This window comes from Terrapene carolina, unplaced genomic scaffold (genome assembly GCF_002925995.2).
Source record: "Terrapene carolina triunguis isolate 2854851 unplaced genomic scaffold, T_m_triunguis-2.0 Scaffold29359, whole genome shotgun sequence".
In the NCBI taxonomy this organism is placed as follows: domain Eukaryota; kingdom Metazoa; phylum Chordata; order Testudines; family Emydidae; genus Terrapene; species Terrapene triunguis.
The window spans coordinates 136,675-154,567 of NW_020693710.1; the positions used below are offsets into that span (position 1 = coordinate 136,675).

At 44.0% G+C, this 17,893-nt stretch overlaps 2 protein-coding genes across 2 annotated transcripts; one reads left to right on the plus strand and one right to left on the minus strand.

Annotated features, from left to right (window-relative positions):
* The first annotated feature begins 5,989 nt into the window (after window positions 1-5,989).
* LOC112125784 (olfactory receptor 10AG1-like) lies at window positions 5,990-6,916 on the plus strand. The gene has a single exon (XM_024224165.1). The coding sequence runs from the start codon at window positions 5,990-5,992 to the stop codon at window positions 6,914-6,916; it is 927 nt and encodes a 308-aa protein (XP_024079933.1).
* A 4,246-nt stretch (window positions 6,917-11,162) lies between these two features.
* LOC112125787 (olfactory receptor 10A4-like) lies at window positions 11,163-12,113 on the minus strand. Its single transcript, XM_024224167.1, is given in 1 exon segment — window positions 11,163-12,113. A coding segment is annotated over 1 exon segment (951 nt).
* Window positions 12,114-17,893: the final 5,780 nt, after the last annotated feature.

Below are 17,893 nucleotides of genomic sequence, written 5' to 3' on the forward strand. Positions count from 1 at the left end.
TTGACAAAAAATAATTGACTACCCTTGTCTTACAGGGTCCAGGCCTGTAGGTTCCATGGGACTTCAGCTGTGATTCCTCCCCCCCTACCTAACTCTGCCCCCTGGTTATTTTTAGTAAAGTCACAGACAGGTCACGGCTCCCATTATTTTTTGTTGCCCGTGACTTTTACTAAAAATAACCATGACAAAAATCTTAGTTTTATTTCTAAGAACAAAAGAGAGACTATAGACCGGGATTCACCACAGACTCTAAGCATGGGCCGACGCTAAGCATGTGATGGTCTCATAGAAGTCAGTGGGATGATTCCCATGCCAAGGTTTAGCCACATATTTACTGTCTTATTGGGCCAGGACCACAAACGCTCCATGCCAGTGTGAACACAGTGTGTTAGTGACTGTGACCCACACCGCTGCTGCCCCATGGACCCCCCCAGGAGGCTTCCAATCACGTATAACTATAAGAACCACTACATGCCTCTGACACAGTGCCTGAGCCTTCAAGTTTCAGACCCACAACCCTGTCACTGGAGCGTCCCGGTCAGTGCTGGTTGTGGTGGGCAGGTTCCTCTCACTTCCGAATGCAGCCCCTGTAACTTTAAAGTGACTAGAACTAGTGTTGAGGCTGCTCGGATGCAGCTAATGAGACCAAGTCCCCTGGTGGCACCCCGAGCCCGTTTCTAAAACTGCTAACAATGCCTTTTGGAGAATGGGTTAGGAACCATGTCCCCAATGCCTCTGCCCTGTCACTCAGTGAGAGATCACTGCAACAAGTGCATATAGGCCAATGCGGACAGACTGACGAGAAAGTTCTTCAGCTGAGGACGTTCGAGTGTTTTCCAAAAGATGCAAAAGCAGGAAGGCGACAAGCACAGAGAGGGCCGGAGAGCGTCTCTTACTGGGAGCGTGAACTCACTCCTCTTTCATCTTCGTTCCTGAAGCGGGTAAAACCCTCTCATTTATTTCACCAATCTCTTCCCCCTCTTTAGACCAAGAAAAACGAACACATATGTGTCTAGGATTCTGGCTGTCTCAGAAGACCAGGTCAAGAGACCCTACGGGGCATGGGCAGTGTAACTTTCCTTGCACATTATCAGCCTCGGTCAAGCTAAAGCTGTGTTGGTCACTTGCTTGCCTGGTCTGACACATCCGACTGAGCCTCAGCAGTCATCTTTTGTGCTCTGGTGCTACAAAACCAATGCCCATGACTCACTTTCCTCATGCGAGTGACTGTGTTGAGAGCATGTGAAAGGAGTTACTCGTGTGTGTGTGTGTCACTGTCCTAGCTTCTTGTGCCGCAGCGACAAGCAATTTAAGCTGGATAGATAATGGGCTGGACCCAGTCCAGAATTTTTTGATAAAATGTTTTTTTCATTTGTAAATGCTGATTCTTCAAAAAAAATTAAATTAAACACTAGTTTTGACTAAACTTTTGCCAGGAAGGTTTGAAAATTGCAACCTGAAACCAAATTTTGAAACACTGAACATTTTCATAAAATTCAATTCTTATTTACCACCTGGCTGTGGTAAGGGGCTGGATGGGTGGGTGAGTGGATGGATAGGAAAGCTGATATTTTCTGTGAAAATAAAATATGAATACTGAATAGAACTTCTTAGAAAATTTTAATTGCAAAAATTATTGAGGGAAGGGTGAGAATTTCAAAAGCACCAAAGGGAATTAGGGAAATAAGTTGATTTGAAAGTCAGGGCTCCTAACTCCCTAACACACTTTTGAAAATTCCCCCAGAAGACACATTATTTATTTGTTTGTTTATTATTTATGTATTTATTCAACAATAGTTCAAGATTTTTTTCTCATCCATTTTCTGGCCAACTTTACTCATCCTGAACATGTTAGGGTTGGATTTTCAAAGGTAACTAGGGGTGTTAGGCACCCAACAGGACTATCAACAGGAACTGCTGAGCACCTCCCTCTCTTAAAAAATCATTCCCTTAGTCCACATTCCCACCCAAAACCTTTGTTGATGCAGAGTTCAGACACCCAGCACAGCCTCACGCCCTTCCAGGGGCTAAACTTCAATCTCTGAAGAGCAGGAAACAAAGTATTACGGTACATGCCACCCCTGCAAAATAACCTTAGCTCTGCCCCTTTTGAGCTGGCCCTAGCCACTTGGAGTGAATGGATTTAAATATGCTGCTGGGTGGCTATCAGAGCAGATAACACCCTTCCGGACCTTTAGAGTGACACAAACCGAACAGTGAGGGGGCAAGTCACAAAGTAGTGCCCTTAATTTGGGGCATTTCCAAAAGTTGCTTTTAAATGAGACACGTCTGCTCAGAAAATGATAGTCCTGGGAGATTCTGCTTTAGCTCGAATAGCACCATCTCTGATTAATTTCCCTTTGGTGGAGGATAGATTCATTCAAGGCAATGACCTCATCAGCCATCTAAATAATTCATTTTTATTGTAGGTCATTAAAAAAAGAAGCTATAACATAACAAAGGTATGAATTTTCCACCTAAAAAGCAATATCAAGCACATGTGTTTGAATTGTAAGTTTGTGCACAGGTGTTTGTTGGGGAGTCCAGGGCTGTATTTCACAGTAATTGCTGAATGTGTTTGATGTAAGCTTTATGTGTCTGTAAAAGTCCTTGTGTATGTTTATAACAAATGTGTTCCCAAAAATAGAGTGCATTTGCAGTGGTGTTTATTTGTGTCTGTCCGTGATTGTGTTACAGAGTCTGTAACCGTGTGTTTGCATCTGTATCTGTGTCTATCTGTTAGGGATTTCTTAGGGAGAGTGTCCTTGTGTATATGTATTGCTGGTGTGTGGGTTGGGATGGGAGTGTGTGATACCTCTGACCCTTTGTACACGTATATTTTAATGCTCATAATTAGCAGGTTTGCTTTGTTTCTGTGTAAACAAGAAAACATTTGTGTTTATACCATTGTGTTTGTGAGTGTGCCACTAAGTCTTCCTATTGTGTGTTTGTGTCCAGATGTGTATTTCTGCACTTGTGTCTGAGCTTTTGAAAAGATCATCCAACATGAACAATAGCCCCATTTTAGAGACAGCAAAAGAAGAAAACCAGGAACAGTACATGTGTGAGGAGGGTTTGAATTCGATGCACTAGCCATTGGACAGCCTCATTCATTTTCAGTGAAGCTAGCTCAGATTTACACCAAAATAACTGAGAGCAGAATCTGTCCCATTACGTTTCAATGGATTGTATTTTGCCTTGTGCTCATAAAACAACAAAAATTCCGTGGTTATTGATACTTCAGGAGTCAGTCAGATTACACTGGTGAATAATATTACTCATGTCTGTTAGTAATGGCAGGATTCAATAGGGGGATGAGAGAAACAAATTATTCATTTTCCCAGATCTGTATTCAATTTAAAAACAAAAACCTGGAACTAGTGAAAAATGCAAACATTATATTTTAATTTTTTTCTTGGTCAAAATTTCACATTTTTGAAAAATACCAACCCTTCTATGAACTGAGCAAAACATTTTTACAACATTTTTGAGAAAAATGTATATTTTATTTAAAACTTCCACTTTTTTGAAGTTCTAATATTTTCCTCCATTGATTTTTCCCTACAGAATTTTGTCCCATTGTTTGGATTTGCCTTCAGTGCTTTTCGTCCTATCCCTTTGCTTTCAGAGTCCCAGCTTCTCTGTAGCTTCTTAAATAACATTTACATTTTTATTTATTGAAACCTCTCTCGTTTTCAGCTTTAGTTAATTAATTTTTATAAAGATGGTTCTACTTTAAATTCATCAAGGGCCAGAATGTGCCGTTCTCCCTCTCACAGTGTAGTACCTTAATCTCCACGTAGGAATATCTGTTCTGTGGAACTATTCCTGGAGTTAGGTGATACTCGCTAGAAGGGTGAGTGGCAGACGGCTGGGTTGGGATTTTTAAAGGATTCTAAGTGGGTTGGGAAGGAGCGGAGTTGGAGCGGGGCCGGGGGTGGGGAAATGGGCAGGGCCAGGGCCCCGTGGAGTGTCCTCTTTTTTTATTTTTTAAATATGGTAACCCTAGTGTTCCCTCTCTCTGGGAAGCAGCCTGAAAGAAGAGTAGGTTCCGCATGAGGAATTATTGGTTAAATTGGATAAGATGGGGATCGATAGGAAAATCCAGAGGTGGATAAGGAACTGGTTGAAGGGGAGACTGCAGCGGGTAGTACTGAAAGGTGAACTGTCAGATTGGAGGGAGGTCACCAGTGGGGTTCCGCAAGGTTCAGTTCTGGGTCCTATTTTATTTAATCTATTCGTTACTGACCTCGGAACCAAATGTAGGAGTGGGCTGATAAAGTTTGCGGATGACACAAAGTTGGGAGGCATTGCAAACTCGGAGAAGGATCGGGATATTCTGCAGGGAGACTTGGATGACCTTGTAAATTGGAGTACTAGTAATAGGATGAGATTTAATAGTGAGAAGTGTAAGGTGATGCATTTAGGGATGACTAATAAGAATTTCAGTTATAAGCTAGGGACGCATAGGTTAGAAGTGACTGAGGAGGAGAAGGACCTCGGAGTCCTGGTTGATCGCAGGATGACTATGAGTCGGCAATGCGACGTGGCTGTGAAAAAAGCTAATGCGATCTTGGGGTGCATAAGGCGAGGTATTTCTAGTAGGGACAGGGAGGTGCTGCTTCCGTTATACAAGGCGCTGGTGAGACCTCACTTGGAGTACTGTGTGCAGTTCTGGTCTCCTATGTTTAAAAGGGATGAACTGAAACTAGAACGGGTACAGAGAAGGGCCACTAGGATGATCCGAGGAATGGAAAACCTTTCCTATGAAAGGAGACTCGAGGAGCTTGGTTTATTTAGCCTAACCAAGAGAAGGCTGAGGGGGGATATGATTGCTCTCTTTAAATATATCAAAGGGATAAATACCAGGGAGGGGGAGGAATTATTTCAGCTCAGTGCTAATGTGGACACGAGAACGAATGGATATAAACTGGCCGTGGGGAAATTTAGGCTTGAAATTAGACGAAGGTTTCTAACCGTCAGAGGGGTAAAATTTTGGAACAGCCTTCCGAGGGAAACGGTGGGGGCGAAAGACCTCTCTGGCTTCAAGATTAGGCTAGATAAGTTTATGGAGGGAATGGTTTGATGGGGTTACGTGATTCTAATCAATTAGGCAATAACGGCCTTCGCTGGTAAAATGAGGGTCTGGCTAGAGAATCTTGCCTGTATGCTCGGGGTTCTGCTGATCGCCATATTTGGGGTCGGGAAGGAATTTTCCTCCAGGGTAGATTGGCAGTGGCCCTGGAGGTTTTTCGCCTTCCTCCGCAGCATAGGGCAGGGGTCGCAAGCTGGAAGATTCTCTGCGACTTGAAGTCTTTAGATCACGATCTGGAGACTTCAACAGCAGAGCTAAGGGAAAGTGGGGGGGTCAGCTTTTGTGGCCTGCATCATGCGGGGGGTCAGACTAGATGACCATATTGGTCCCTTCTGACCTTAAAGTCTATGAGTCTATGAGTCTATGAGTCTAGGTCACTGCAGAGGTCAGCTAGCAGCCGGAGTGGACTCAGGTGCCCCAAAGAGCTGTGGCCTGCGTGAACCCCTCCAGATGGAGGAATGTGCGGGGGATCCGGCTAGAACAGTAGAGGCACAGCTGTGACAAGGTGGCTGCCAGCTGAACCCAGCTGGGCTGCAGGTCTGGTCACTATACATTTCTGTTGGACTTTGGGTGAAGGACTGTGAAACATGAAGGGCTGGGACACTCTTGTGGCTGGAGGCTAAAGGACAGTGGGGAAAACCGAGGCAGAAGTTGCTGCAGCCAGCCAGAAGCGGGCGTGCTGGGGCAGCAATTTCGCCATGCTCCCGTACGCACATGAGAAGGAATACACGACTGTCACAGTCATAAGGGTATGGGTATCTATGCAGGTTTCTATTGCTGACAGCTGAGATGCCTGATTTCACGTCTGTGAGAGACTGTTATGTGCCAGTACTCTAGGTGACATGCCCTTGTCCTCTGCCTTTAGCATCTCTCAGGATTCAATGCATCCATCCAATGGCGAGTGGAAATCACACCACAACACCTGGCTTCGTCCTCTTGGGCTTCTCCAACCTCACAAACCTGCAGGGTTTGCTCTTCGTGGTCTTCCTGGTCATCTACATGGTGATCCTGCTTGGGAATGGTGTCATTGTCTTGGTCACGGTGCTGGATTCTGCCCTTCAAACCCCCATGTATTTCTTCCTCGGGAACTTGTCCTTTGTGGAGATCTGCTACTCCTCTGTCACCCTACCCAAGATGTTGGCCAGTTGCCTGGCAGAGGATGGAAGCATCTCATTCACCGGCTGTGCTGCCCAGATGTATTTTTTCCTTTTACTAGCTGGCACAGAGTGTTTCCTTCTGACAGCCATGGCCTATCACCGTTACGTGGCCATATGTAACCCCTTGCGTTACACACTTATTGTGAACAGGGAGATTTGTGCTACAATGGTAGCTGGGTCCTGGCTCGTCAGCATCCTGCTACATTTTGGGCAGACGTATTTGGTGTTTTCTTTGCCCTTCTTTGGGTCTCATGAAATTAACCATTTCTTCTGTGATGTCCCCCCTCTGCTGGAGCTGTCCTGCGTGGACACCTACAGGAATAAAATGGTTATCTTCATGGCAGTCCTGCTATTCCTAATCATCCCCTTTTTCTTGATAGTTATTTCTTATATTAAAATTGCCAGGACAATTTTGAAGATCCCGTCAGCCCAGGGCAGGTGCAAGGCCTTCTCCACCTGCTCCTCACACCTCATTGTGGTGACTCTGTTCTATGGCTCTGGCATGATTGTGTATTTAGAACCAAAGTCAAAGGAGTCAGTGGACACCGACAAACTGCTCTCACTGTTCTACACCATTGTGACGCCAATGTTCAATCCCTTCATATATAGTCTGAGGAACAAGGAAGTGAAAGCTGCCCTAAGGAAATTAGTAGGGAGAAAATGATTCCATAAAATACACACCGTGTTCCTCAGATAACGTTCTAGATTCCTCCTAAGACAACGCGGAACCCACAAGATACGTTTCTGGTTCCTCAAGAGATGCTCAAGATTTCTGAAGATATAATCTAGACTACTTGGAGAATCCACCAGACATATTGCTAATTAGTATTCATTCCAGATTACTCAAGACACATTCTAGACATCCTGACGTACTGAAAAGATTCATTCAGACACATTCAACATGATACATTTCATATTCCTCAAGATATAGCTTGATTTGCATGTTGAACTTCATCATGTATATTTTGAATGCAGAAAAAAATATTAGGGGAAATCTCATAACCAAAGCAGCTTCTTAATGTAGGACTCACATTCTTCCACATCTGATTTCTTGTAAATACTAAAATGCGCTGTAGCTTTAATAAAGCAAACATGTTTGTAATGAAAGAATGTATCTTGATAATGTAACTTCTTCCTTTCCTGTAGTTTCTGGACAACTGCATTAAAGTCTGGAATGTTATCCAGCCTCAGATCTAAGCCAATGTGAAACAGTTTTAAATGCAGAGTTTATTGTATCACAGTTAAGAAAATATTAATTTTACATTCAAATTATTACTATTAGAAGCACTGTGTTAATTTTTTTAACCCCTCACTTTTAATGAGTGTTACCTAGAAGGAAATGTGTATGTTAGTGTTACATTGGCTGGAGAAATCTGGAAGGATAGATTTTAACACCAGGGATGCAATCCTGGATTTGTAAAACATCTGTTCTAATCTAGCTCAGTGGTTTGAGCATTGGCCTACTAAATCCAGCATTGTGAGTTCAATCCTTAAGGGGGCCCTTTAGGGATCTGGGCCAAACATAGGGGATTGGACTAGATGACCTGGTAAGGTCCCTTCCAACCCTGGTATTCTATGATTCTAGTCAAGTCTCATATATGTATATTCTTATACCAGGCTCGTCACCATAGCATTTAAGCACTTTGCAACCATGGCTAGGGGTCAGGAACTCTCTGTGCAATGGATAGCTACTGAGAGCATTAGGATAGATACACTATTGTTCACATCATTTTGAATGTTGATGTTGCTTAGCTAGGCCCTGATTCAGGCACTTGAGAACACACACAAACTTTAATGGGACTTGAGCATAGGTTTAAAGTTAAGCACTGATTTCCTTCACAGGGAGGCCCTAAAGTGCAGAGCCCAGAGTTCTTTAAAGGGAATAAGTTTAATTAATCAAAGCAGAACTTAAAGATCAATAAGAAAGTGCGAAAGATAAAACAATTATATAGCCATGCTATCAAAGTTAAAATGGATTAATGTAAAATATGGCATGATGCTAAAGCATAGCAAGAACTTTAGAATCGCAGGATGATAAATCAAAGTCTTATCACAAGATGTTAAATTGCTTCCAATTTTTTGCCCTTTTGGGTCGGTAATTTTGGTACCAATATGATCCTTGGTGGACGTCCTTAGCAACTTGCCGGGTAAACTTGATCATAGTCAAATTTCAAAGCATCAGTGACTATTCAACCAAAAGGAATTTCTAAACACAGAAATTATTTTATTACTGAAATGTCCATTTAACCCTAAGTTACCTTCCCAGGTAATAAGGAAAAGGTTGAAATGAAATGTTTTGCTGTTATCAAAACAAGAAAGTTGAAACAAATTGTTCCAAAATTTCCATCTAACATTTTGTGAAAATTAACACGTCCCCATAAAAAAATTTAATTTTGTCAAAGCAGCTTTTTCTTACAGAAAACTGCTTAACAAAATTTCGACCAGCTTTAAAAATAGCTAAAGGTGTGCGTGCCAATTGATTGGGTACTTCAGTAGCATTTTGTGCGTGGCCTCAATAGTGTGTGTGTGTGTGAGCACGCGTGTGCACTTGCATGCACATACTTGCTTATTGGTGACGACAAGATGAAATTGTGGAACCAGAACATGGGAATCAAAATTGTTTAGCCACAGAGCTACTATTGTCCTGAATCAATCTGGGAACAAACCTGAGTGAACACCAGTTTGGGAACAGGGGTATTTGGTACAATAACAGCCTACGTATCTCATATGAACCGGGACGATCAATGTAATGATAGAGAGGAAACAAGGGAAGATTCTTCTCTGACATACCAAGTAGCCTAATGCATCACAGGAAGTGAGGAAAAAAGGCCTCTCTAGAAATGTGAGGCTGTTCTTTTATTGCAAAACCACCCAGGGGGCCATCCATCTAGTTTAACATACTGCATAGTTGGTTAAAATCTGATGGTGTCTCTCTGTTCTTAACAATTCTTGATTTTAATTACCCCACCTGAGTCTTGGATTGTGTTCAGGTTAAAGCAGGTCAGAAAATGTCGCCAAAACATTTATTTGTCCAAAAAGTGACTTTTTAACTAAATGGAAATTCCCATGAAAAAAATGTGTTTTTTTGGTGATACCTTTTTTTGTTTGACGTGTAAAATTCTCAATGGTAAATTGATTTTTTTCTGGATCTACATTGAAAATTTTGGTTTTCATTTGTTGAAATGATATATATTGATTTGGGGATTTTTAGTTTTTCAATTAAAAGTCATTCTCCGTCTCTTCCCCCCATCTAGGGTGACCAGACAGCAACTGTGAAAAATCGGGACGGGGGTTGGTGGTAATAGGAGCCTATATAAGAAAAAGACCCAAACATCAGGACTGTCCCTATAAAATCGAGACATATGGTCACCCTACCCCTATCCCCCTTTTTCCGGTCAGCTGTAATAGGATGTTCTGGCTCTGTTCTGTGATAAGTCTTGTTTTTAATTATATCATCTTGGTCTTGGATTGTGCTGAAGTGAAATCTCTGGTATGTTCAACATCCTTTGACTCGGATGGGGGTCAGTTGATGAGGTGTTTGGTTGAGCCAGTCTTCTGTCCCAACTTAGCTGTGTTTGAGCGTCATCAAAGGCGAGGGGTGGTGGAACAATTTGTATAGTGGGGGTGCTGAGAGTCATTGAACCAAACTTCAAATCCTGGATATAAAGGAAACCACTCAAGCCACGGTGTGCTACAGCAACCCCATCACCGTAGTTCCAGCACCTATGTCAGGGGCTCCCTAACTCGCTACTCCAGCTGGCTGACCTACCTCAGAACCAGTGGAGGGATTTGAACCCGTGTCACGGCAGTGAGCTGACATAAATTAATGGTTCTCCAGCCAACCTGCAGGCTTAGTGGAACATGAGGGCTAGCTTCATTCTCCCTTCCCACGCCATGAATGCTTGTAATATGCTGGCATTAGAGAATGGTCTCGCTTGTGGATGCAGCCTCAGAAAGACTAAAGAGTCAGCCCGGCTACCAGCCTAAAGTGATTTCCTGTAGCTCCAGCGACAGACGTGTCTGTCCGTGGTTTTGTGTGTAGTCCCAGCTCCCTGTACTGGTGGGTTTTGTGGGTTGTGTATGATGACTTCCCCCTGAGCCTCAATGGAAGACAACAGGACTTAGGCACCCAAGTCAGTTGGCACATCTGAAAATGTTACTTGTACAGTTTTCAGCTAGTGAGTTGTTCATGAATTGTTCACCTTGACTATTCCTTATTTGTGATTGGTCACTGACTGCCTGCAGATAATTGCTTCACTCTGATTGGTAAATAACCAATCAATTGCTGGGATGAACTTCCAGCAACTAATCATCTGCGCTAAACACCCTGGAATTTCTAGGATTTACAGACACTGTCATGAATCCATAATGGTTAGCTCAGCAGTCGTAAAGAGCAAACACCCCAAGCAGAAGCAGACAGAGGAGCTGGACCATTTATTTATAGGTTTGCTCATTTTTCTCATTAGCCAGCTAATATGGCACAAGAGCCCTAATTTGTGCATAGTCACTTTTCTGCAGAGTGTCACTATTCCTTGTTTTACAGAGCCCACCGTGCTGAGAGATGCTACAGGAGAGCCGAGTTGGTGTGCCAAACACCTTGCCTTTTAAATCAAACAGTCCGTATAAGATACACATGTTCCCGTGTCCGGGAAGCATAGGTATGGGGTCAAAGATTTTACACCTGCGCAATGCCATTCAGCCCGGTGTGGTTATTTCTTATTTACATGCTGGCAAGTGAGAGGAGAATTGGGTCCATTTAACACCAATGTAGTTACTCTTGATTTACACCAGGGTAAGTAACAGAGGAGGCCCATGTAAGAGTGGAGAAAACCAGGTTCCCAATAGTTTTAGGAAACACTGGAAATGAGTAACGACCTCCCCTCTGATGTCCCACAAATAAGAGTCACTCCTCACCCACACCGTATGAGGAAGGAAGTCTGCCTTACTATTGACTTTCTGAGTGCACTCCTCACCTCCTTGTTCCTTAGACTGTAAACAATGGGGTTGAACATGGGTGTCACCACCGTGTAGAGCAGAGAGAGCAGCCTGTCGCTGCCCAGAGAATAGACCGACTTGGGCCTCACGTAGGTGAATGTGACTGTCCCATAGAAGAGAGAAACCACAATGAGGTGTGAGGAGCAGGTGGAGAAGGCTTTGTGCCGGCCCTCGGCCGAGGGCATCCTCAGGATGGTGAAGAGGATGAGGATGTAGGACAAGAGAATGAGCAAAAATGGGATGAAGATAAAGACCACCGTGACTATAGCAACGGCAGCTTCATTCTTGCGGGTGTCTGTGGTGGCCAGTCTGAGCACAGGGAGAATGTCACAGAAGAAATGGCTGATACTATTAGACCCACAGAAAGGCAGAGTAAATATTGACACTGTTTGACCGAAAGCCACCAAAGTACCAATGGACCATGAAACAGCTGCCATCTGAATGCAGACTCTCTGGTTCATAACCAGGGTGTATTGCAGGGGGTGGCATATGGCCACATAGCGGTCGTATGCCATGACAGAGAGAAGGCAGCACTCTGTGATGCCGAAGAGAATGAAGAAGCACATCTGAGCACCGCAGCCTGCAAAGGAGATGGTCTGGGTCTCCGACAGCAGGTTCAGCAGCATCTTGGGAATCATGACTGAGGTGTAGCCAATTTCCAAGAAGGACAAGTTCCTGAGGAAGAAATACATCGGGGTGCAAAGAGCCCGATCTGTCACCGTGACAATAACTATCAGAGAGTTACCCAGCAGGGCCACCATGTAGAAGGTGAACAACACCACAAAGAGCAGGACTTGCAGTGCCTGGAAATCTGAGAACCCCAGGAACACAATCTCTGTCACACATGTCTAGTTGCTCTTCCACATCTCTTCAACTTGCTTGACTCATGCAGAGTTCATGGAGACTGCAAAGAATGCAAAGAAATTTACAGGTGTTAAATGTTCTTACAGGAAGATAAATTGATGGTAGTGGACAGAGGTGGATTGGACAGCAAGCCCCCACTCTATACACCCGCTAGCTTACTGGAGGTTTCATAATACATATCTGGCTTCAATTCCAGCTTTTAACATCCTGAAAAATACCCCTTTCATATTTCTGAGTAGGAAGCTGGAACAACCAAAGAAGATTCTGTCCTCACACAATCCATCACAATTTTAACACTGAATCATAAGAGTATTTTTCTTTTTTTATCTGTAGATCTCAAAGCAGTTGACAAAGGTGAGTACGTACAATTATCCCCATTTTGCACATGAGCAAGCTGATGAAGAGTGAAAAGATGCAATTTTTCTAAGGTCTCACAGAAGGTCAAAGGAAAAGCTCTGATTAAATTCTTATCCACTAGCCCACCCTGGCTCCCCAGGAAAGAGCCAGCACGAGGGCCTTGGGAATCTAATCCATGATTTGTTCTAAGCAGAAAAGATTCAATTTTCCAAATTTTGAGTTTTCAATATTTTTTGCTCATAAATCCCATTTTAGATTTAAAAAGAAAAAATCTCATAAAAAATCATTCATTTTTTCTGCATCTTTCAGACACCTCCAGTTCCAAGTTCGTCAGTTGAAGTAGCTCTTTTGCAAAGCACACCTTCAGGATCAGGGGAGCTGCAGTATGGAGACCTTAGGTATGAACCTCCATCCAAAAGCAAAGTGGGTGCAACAAACAGATCCCTCACAACCAAAGTCACCCATAACTTCCCTCTCTCTGTCACCTTCACGAGACACTCGTTTTCATCCAACCAACACTTTTAAGAGAAAATGTGTAAATCACTGACCAGGAGATAGATCGATAGATTAATAGATAGATCGATAGATGATTAAAGAAATGCCTTACAGGAAGGTTTGTGGAAACCTGTGCACTAAAATAAAATGGTCTAATTCTCCCACTGTCCTGTCTGCTCTAAGCAAAGAGAATTCAAAGTGGCTTCAAAAGTCTGGAAGCTGAAGCTAGGCAAATTCAGACTGGAAATAAGCCATAAGTTTTTTAACCATCAGGGTAATTAACCATCGGAACAATTTACCAAATGTTGTGGTGGATTCTGCATCACTGCCAATTTTTAAATCAAGACAGGATGTGTCTTTAAAAGAAACAAGACCATATAAAAACTCTCCACCCATTCACACTGGTAGTTGCATTTTACCCCTGCTTTGCACTCTTTTGCACACTTGTGAATGGTGATACAAGGTGCAAAGCAACAGTGAATAGGGTCTCCTGCATCCTCTTCCCTTTGGAATGGCATTAGGTTGTCTTAGGTAGTTCTTTGTCCTAGCATCACAACAAGCAGAGCACTACGAGGGCACTGCTGCAGTGTACACTGTCTGACACTTCCCTCACCCCTTGCTCAAATGCTGAAGCTTACTCCAGACTCAGGCAAAGTCAGCGAGAGCTTGGAAGGAGTAAAGACTGGATAAAAACTGAGTATGCAGCTCAAGACTTGGCGTCTTCCTGAGTCTCTTTCCAAAATATGTCAGGATGCCAGCCACTCATTTATATGTTTTTATTGAACTTTATGCTGGTGAGAGTGAATTTTTGCCATCAGCCAGAGAGCAGAAAGCACACAGAAAGCAGCCGTGAATGATGCCCTGCTTTGCCGCACTGGTCCAATACCCATAGGGTATTTGCTCCATAGGGGATAAAACAAATCTTATTGATATTTAAACCACTATGGGACCTACAGGGCCCATGCAAAATAACAGCCCCATTGGGCCAGGTGCTGCACAGACATAGTGAGAGGCAGTTCCTGCCACAGTGGGATTGTTAATCTGAACACAGAAGCCAGACAATGAACTACTATTTACAACATATTTCAGATAGGGAAACTGAGGCACAAAGTGACTAAGGGTGAAATTTTCTGAAGGTGCCTAAGGGCCAGATTTTCCAAGGTATTTAGGCCCCTGCTGGGAATTTCAAAAGCACCTAAGCAGGCTAGGAACCTACCGCCAGTGAAATCAATGAGAGTTATGCAGCTAACGTATTCAGAAACTTCTGAAAATTCCACTAGGAGTCTGTCTGCATCTTCAGGCACCTAAATAATGTTGCCAATCTGTCCTGTAGACCCGGAAGAGCCTAGATCTTGTTGAAAGTCAAGGAGATTTAGGCTCCTAAATTATTTTGGTGCTTTTAAAAAAAATGTCACTCTGCATGGCTTGCCCGGGGTCCCAAAGACAGTCTGTGGGAAAGCGAGGGATTGAAGCCACCTTTACTGCTTTGTTTAGCAAGCGGTGAGATTAAAGGCTTCATCCTTGAGGTTCTTCGTTTCCAGCATCTTCCATTGCTCTTATCTGGGCTGCTGAGTGATGAACCAACATAGCCCTCCCCCCTTAACTCTCCCTCCACCGAGCCAAGGAGCCTTTTGTTGCTTAATCTCTGATTTGTAATCTTTATCATGGACAAACTTTTCAAATCGCAACAGCCTCTGAAGCAATGACAGAGCTTCCTTGGCACTAGCAGGCTGATGTTTTCAGAGCAAAGTCAATAGGAATTGGACACCTAACTCGCTAGGCAAATTCCTTACTCTGAGACGAAGAATTTGTTTCCTCGTGCTTGTGTTGCTGATGCCGAGTACCTGGGAATGGATTGAAGAGGAGCTTTTAAACTCTCCCTAAGATCCACAGGGAATGTGATGGTCAAAATAGAGCAGGTGGCTCTTCCCTTAAGGATGTCACCCAACAAACAGGCTAATAATACTCTTCTTGTTTGTTTGCTCCAAATTAGTGTTAGGGGAGAAGTGCTGTACAGTGCTGTCAATATCCATTGGGGGCAAGATGGAAATGGACTCTGGGGAATTCGGACTCTATGAGCAATTTAAGCTTTGCCCACTCTGTTTAGCGTTCTAGCAGAGACAGTCAATTAATGCTAACGGGTTGGGATTTACCAACAGTTTCCATTCTGCTCAGCAAGGAGCTGTCAAGTGTAGAGTTGGTCAGGTTGTTGTTTTTTTCCTTCCCAAAGGACATTTTGATCAAAACAAAACAGTTTGAGTTCTTGTCCAAATTTCCCATGGTACATTTAGACTTTTCATTGAAAAACTGGAAACCAAAAATATTTCACTTTTCAGCAACTGAAATTTAAAAAAATCTGGGCCAAAAACTGCCCACACTCAAAATTTGGGACTGAAAATTGGGGGGGGGGGGAAATCAGCTGAAAGTTTACAGTTTCAGGGATTTGGATTTTGATGGAAAATTTTCAACCAAGTCTAATCACATGTCAAGTCTCCTCCTTGTTTATTGCTACAATTCTGTGGCTTCCTTTAATTTCATGGCTGTTACTGAGCGTCACAGCAGTAGAGAGAGAATTCAGGAGGAGAGAGAGCGCAAGAGAGACACTGGGGGTATCTCTATACTAGAAAGTAACTTCGCCCTATATTAGGCCGACTTACAGCCACTGCAGTAATTACTGCAGAGGTGCATGTTCACACGACCCTTCTTGGGTCGGTGGTGCGTGTCCTCACCAGGAGCACTTCCACCGACCTAAAAGGGGCAGTGTGGGGAGCTGAGAGCCCGATCCACTGGCAGCTTCCTGCTGGAAGCTTGGCTGTCCCAGAGGCTCCCGGGCTCCCGGCAGGCTGTCCCCACCCTCAGTTCCCCATTCCCCACGGGGACCAAGGGAACCCGCCCGGGGTTTCTCAGCTCCCCATTCCCTGCCGGGAGCTGGGCAGCCTTGTCAATTTCAGGCTCCTGGAGAGAACTGGTGCAGAGAAGCCCCAGCTCCCAGCCGGGAGTGGGGTCCAGCCACCCAGTTCTCCAGAGGAGCTGGGGGCAGCTGGGCTCTTGCTGCCTGGCTTTCTTGTCAATTTCACAGCAGGAGCCAACCGATGAAAGTAATCTAACTACACCGCCATAAGCCCTACACCTTTGGTGGAGGTAGAGTTATGATGTTGGGAGAGTAGGGCACTTACCTCGTCAGGAGCAAGGCTGTAGTGTGACATAACTAGATCAACGTAAGCTGCCTTACGTCAACCTAACTGTGTAGTGTAGACCAGGCCTGACACTAGAGCCTGGTGGGTCGTGCATTCAGCGGGGCGGTGGAAGACCCAAGATGGAGTCCTCCAATGACTATTTAAGTATTTATCCAAAGTGGAACAGCTTCAGCAGGAGCGATTGAAGGATCCCTAACGTTAGAATAGCCCCTAGCTCAGTGGTTCTGGTCCACAGGAGAAAATCACTGGCCTGTAGTTTGCAGGAGGTAAAACAAGACACTCATCATGGCCCCTTCTGGTTTTGAGAGCTCCGGAAGTATGAATCTAGGAGCTCCCAATGAAGGGAGTATTCTGTGTGTGTCTGGTTCTGATTTCACTCCATAGTGATCAGAGACAGAAGAGGAAGGACCCAATTCTAACAAATATCAAATTGCCCTTTAGCTCAATTGTTGTCTCCTGAGGGAAAGATTTTGAATGGTATTTAAGTGGCTAGAAAAAATGCAGGCACTTAGTGACATTTTCAGAAGGAAACAGGCCCTGAATACCCGTTGATTCAATAGCAATGACGCTCTTGAACATCTCACTTGATGCCTAGCTGCATCTTGAGGCAAATAAATACCTTTAACACTCTGGCCCTGAGAGTTTGGAAACAAAGAGCCAGTGTGCTAAGCCCAGATCCCTGGTGGTGAGGATGGAGGGTGTCTGTACACATGCAAAGTATCTGGTATAACTGGCACGTTATTATTCTGAGCTCCTGGAGAACTTTGAACTTGCCCAATGGCCCAGATTCTCAGCTCAGTCATGATGGTGTAAATTGGGAGTCATTCCACTGGCTCCAGTGCTGTCTCTGTCTCTGTTATCAGAATCCGAGCCACTCTCTTGGTGATGTTAATGCACTGGGCCAGATAAATCCTTGGTGTAACCATGGTGAAATTGGTGCAGTTACACCAGGGAGTGATTTGGCCCAGTCATGCCATTGAAAACTCCTTGCACTGAGCTCGGGCTAGATCATGCCGCAATAATGTTGTTTTTAATTAATACCCAAAGGGCCTAATTGCAAACCTTCCATCACCACACACAGCTTAGAATCCATTTAGGAGTCATTATGTTGTGTTTATACATCAGTTATTTAAATCCCATGTTCCCTGGTTGTTAGGAACAGGCTAGCTCCAGGCAAATTCAGCTGGACTTTTCACTCCTCAGTGTTGGACGGAATCCAGGTTCTGTCTCAATGCTGGTAAAAAGGGATGACAGTTTGGTAGCCTGAGCCCATTTCCTATCAAAACCATGGCTACCCCTCCGGTCCTAGAACCAGGCCATGCGAAGCCACCTGGCAGGGCTTTGCTAACGTCTGGTGGAGTTTGACCTGACCCTCATTGTTAGGTTGTTTTTCACTCTTTACCCTTACACTGGGTAGCAGCGAATCCATGCAGAATATGTATGGATGCTTGAGTGTATCGAGTGTCTGACCAACCACTTACCACCACCAGAAAGAAAGGTGCTAGTTAAACGCTCAAGCATGCTCTAATAACCAGGTCATTTTCTTTGCAGAGCCCCTCAGAAATTCATGATGCTTTAGGAATGGGACCAAGGGGAGTTAGGTGCCTTTGGAAGTCACTGTGAGTTGGGCTTCTAACTCCCACAGGCCCCCTTTAAAATCCCAGGCTCTGTGGGTAAACATCATGTTTAGTTTATGCGCAATGTCCATAGAAAAAGCAACAACAATGGTCTGA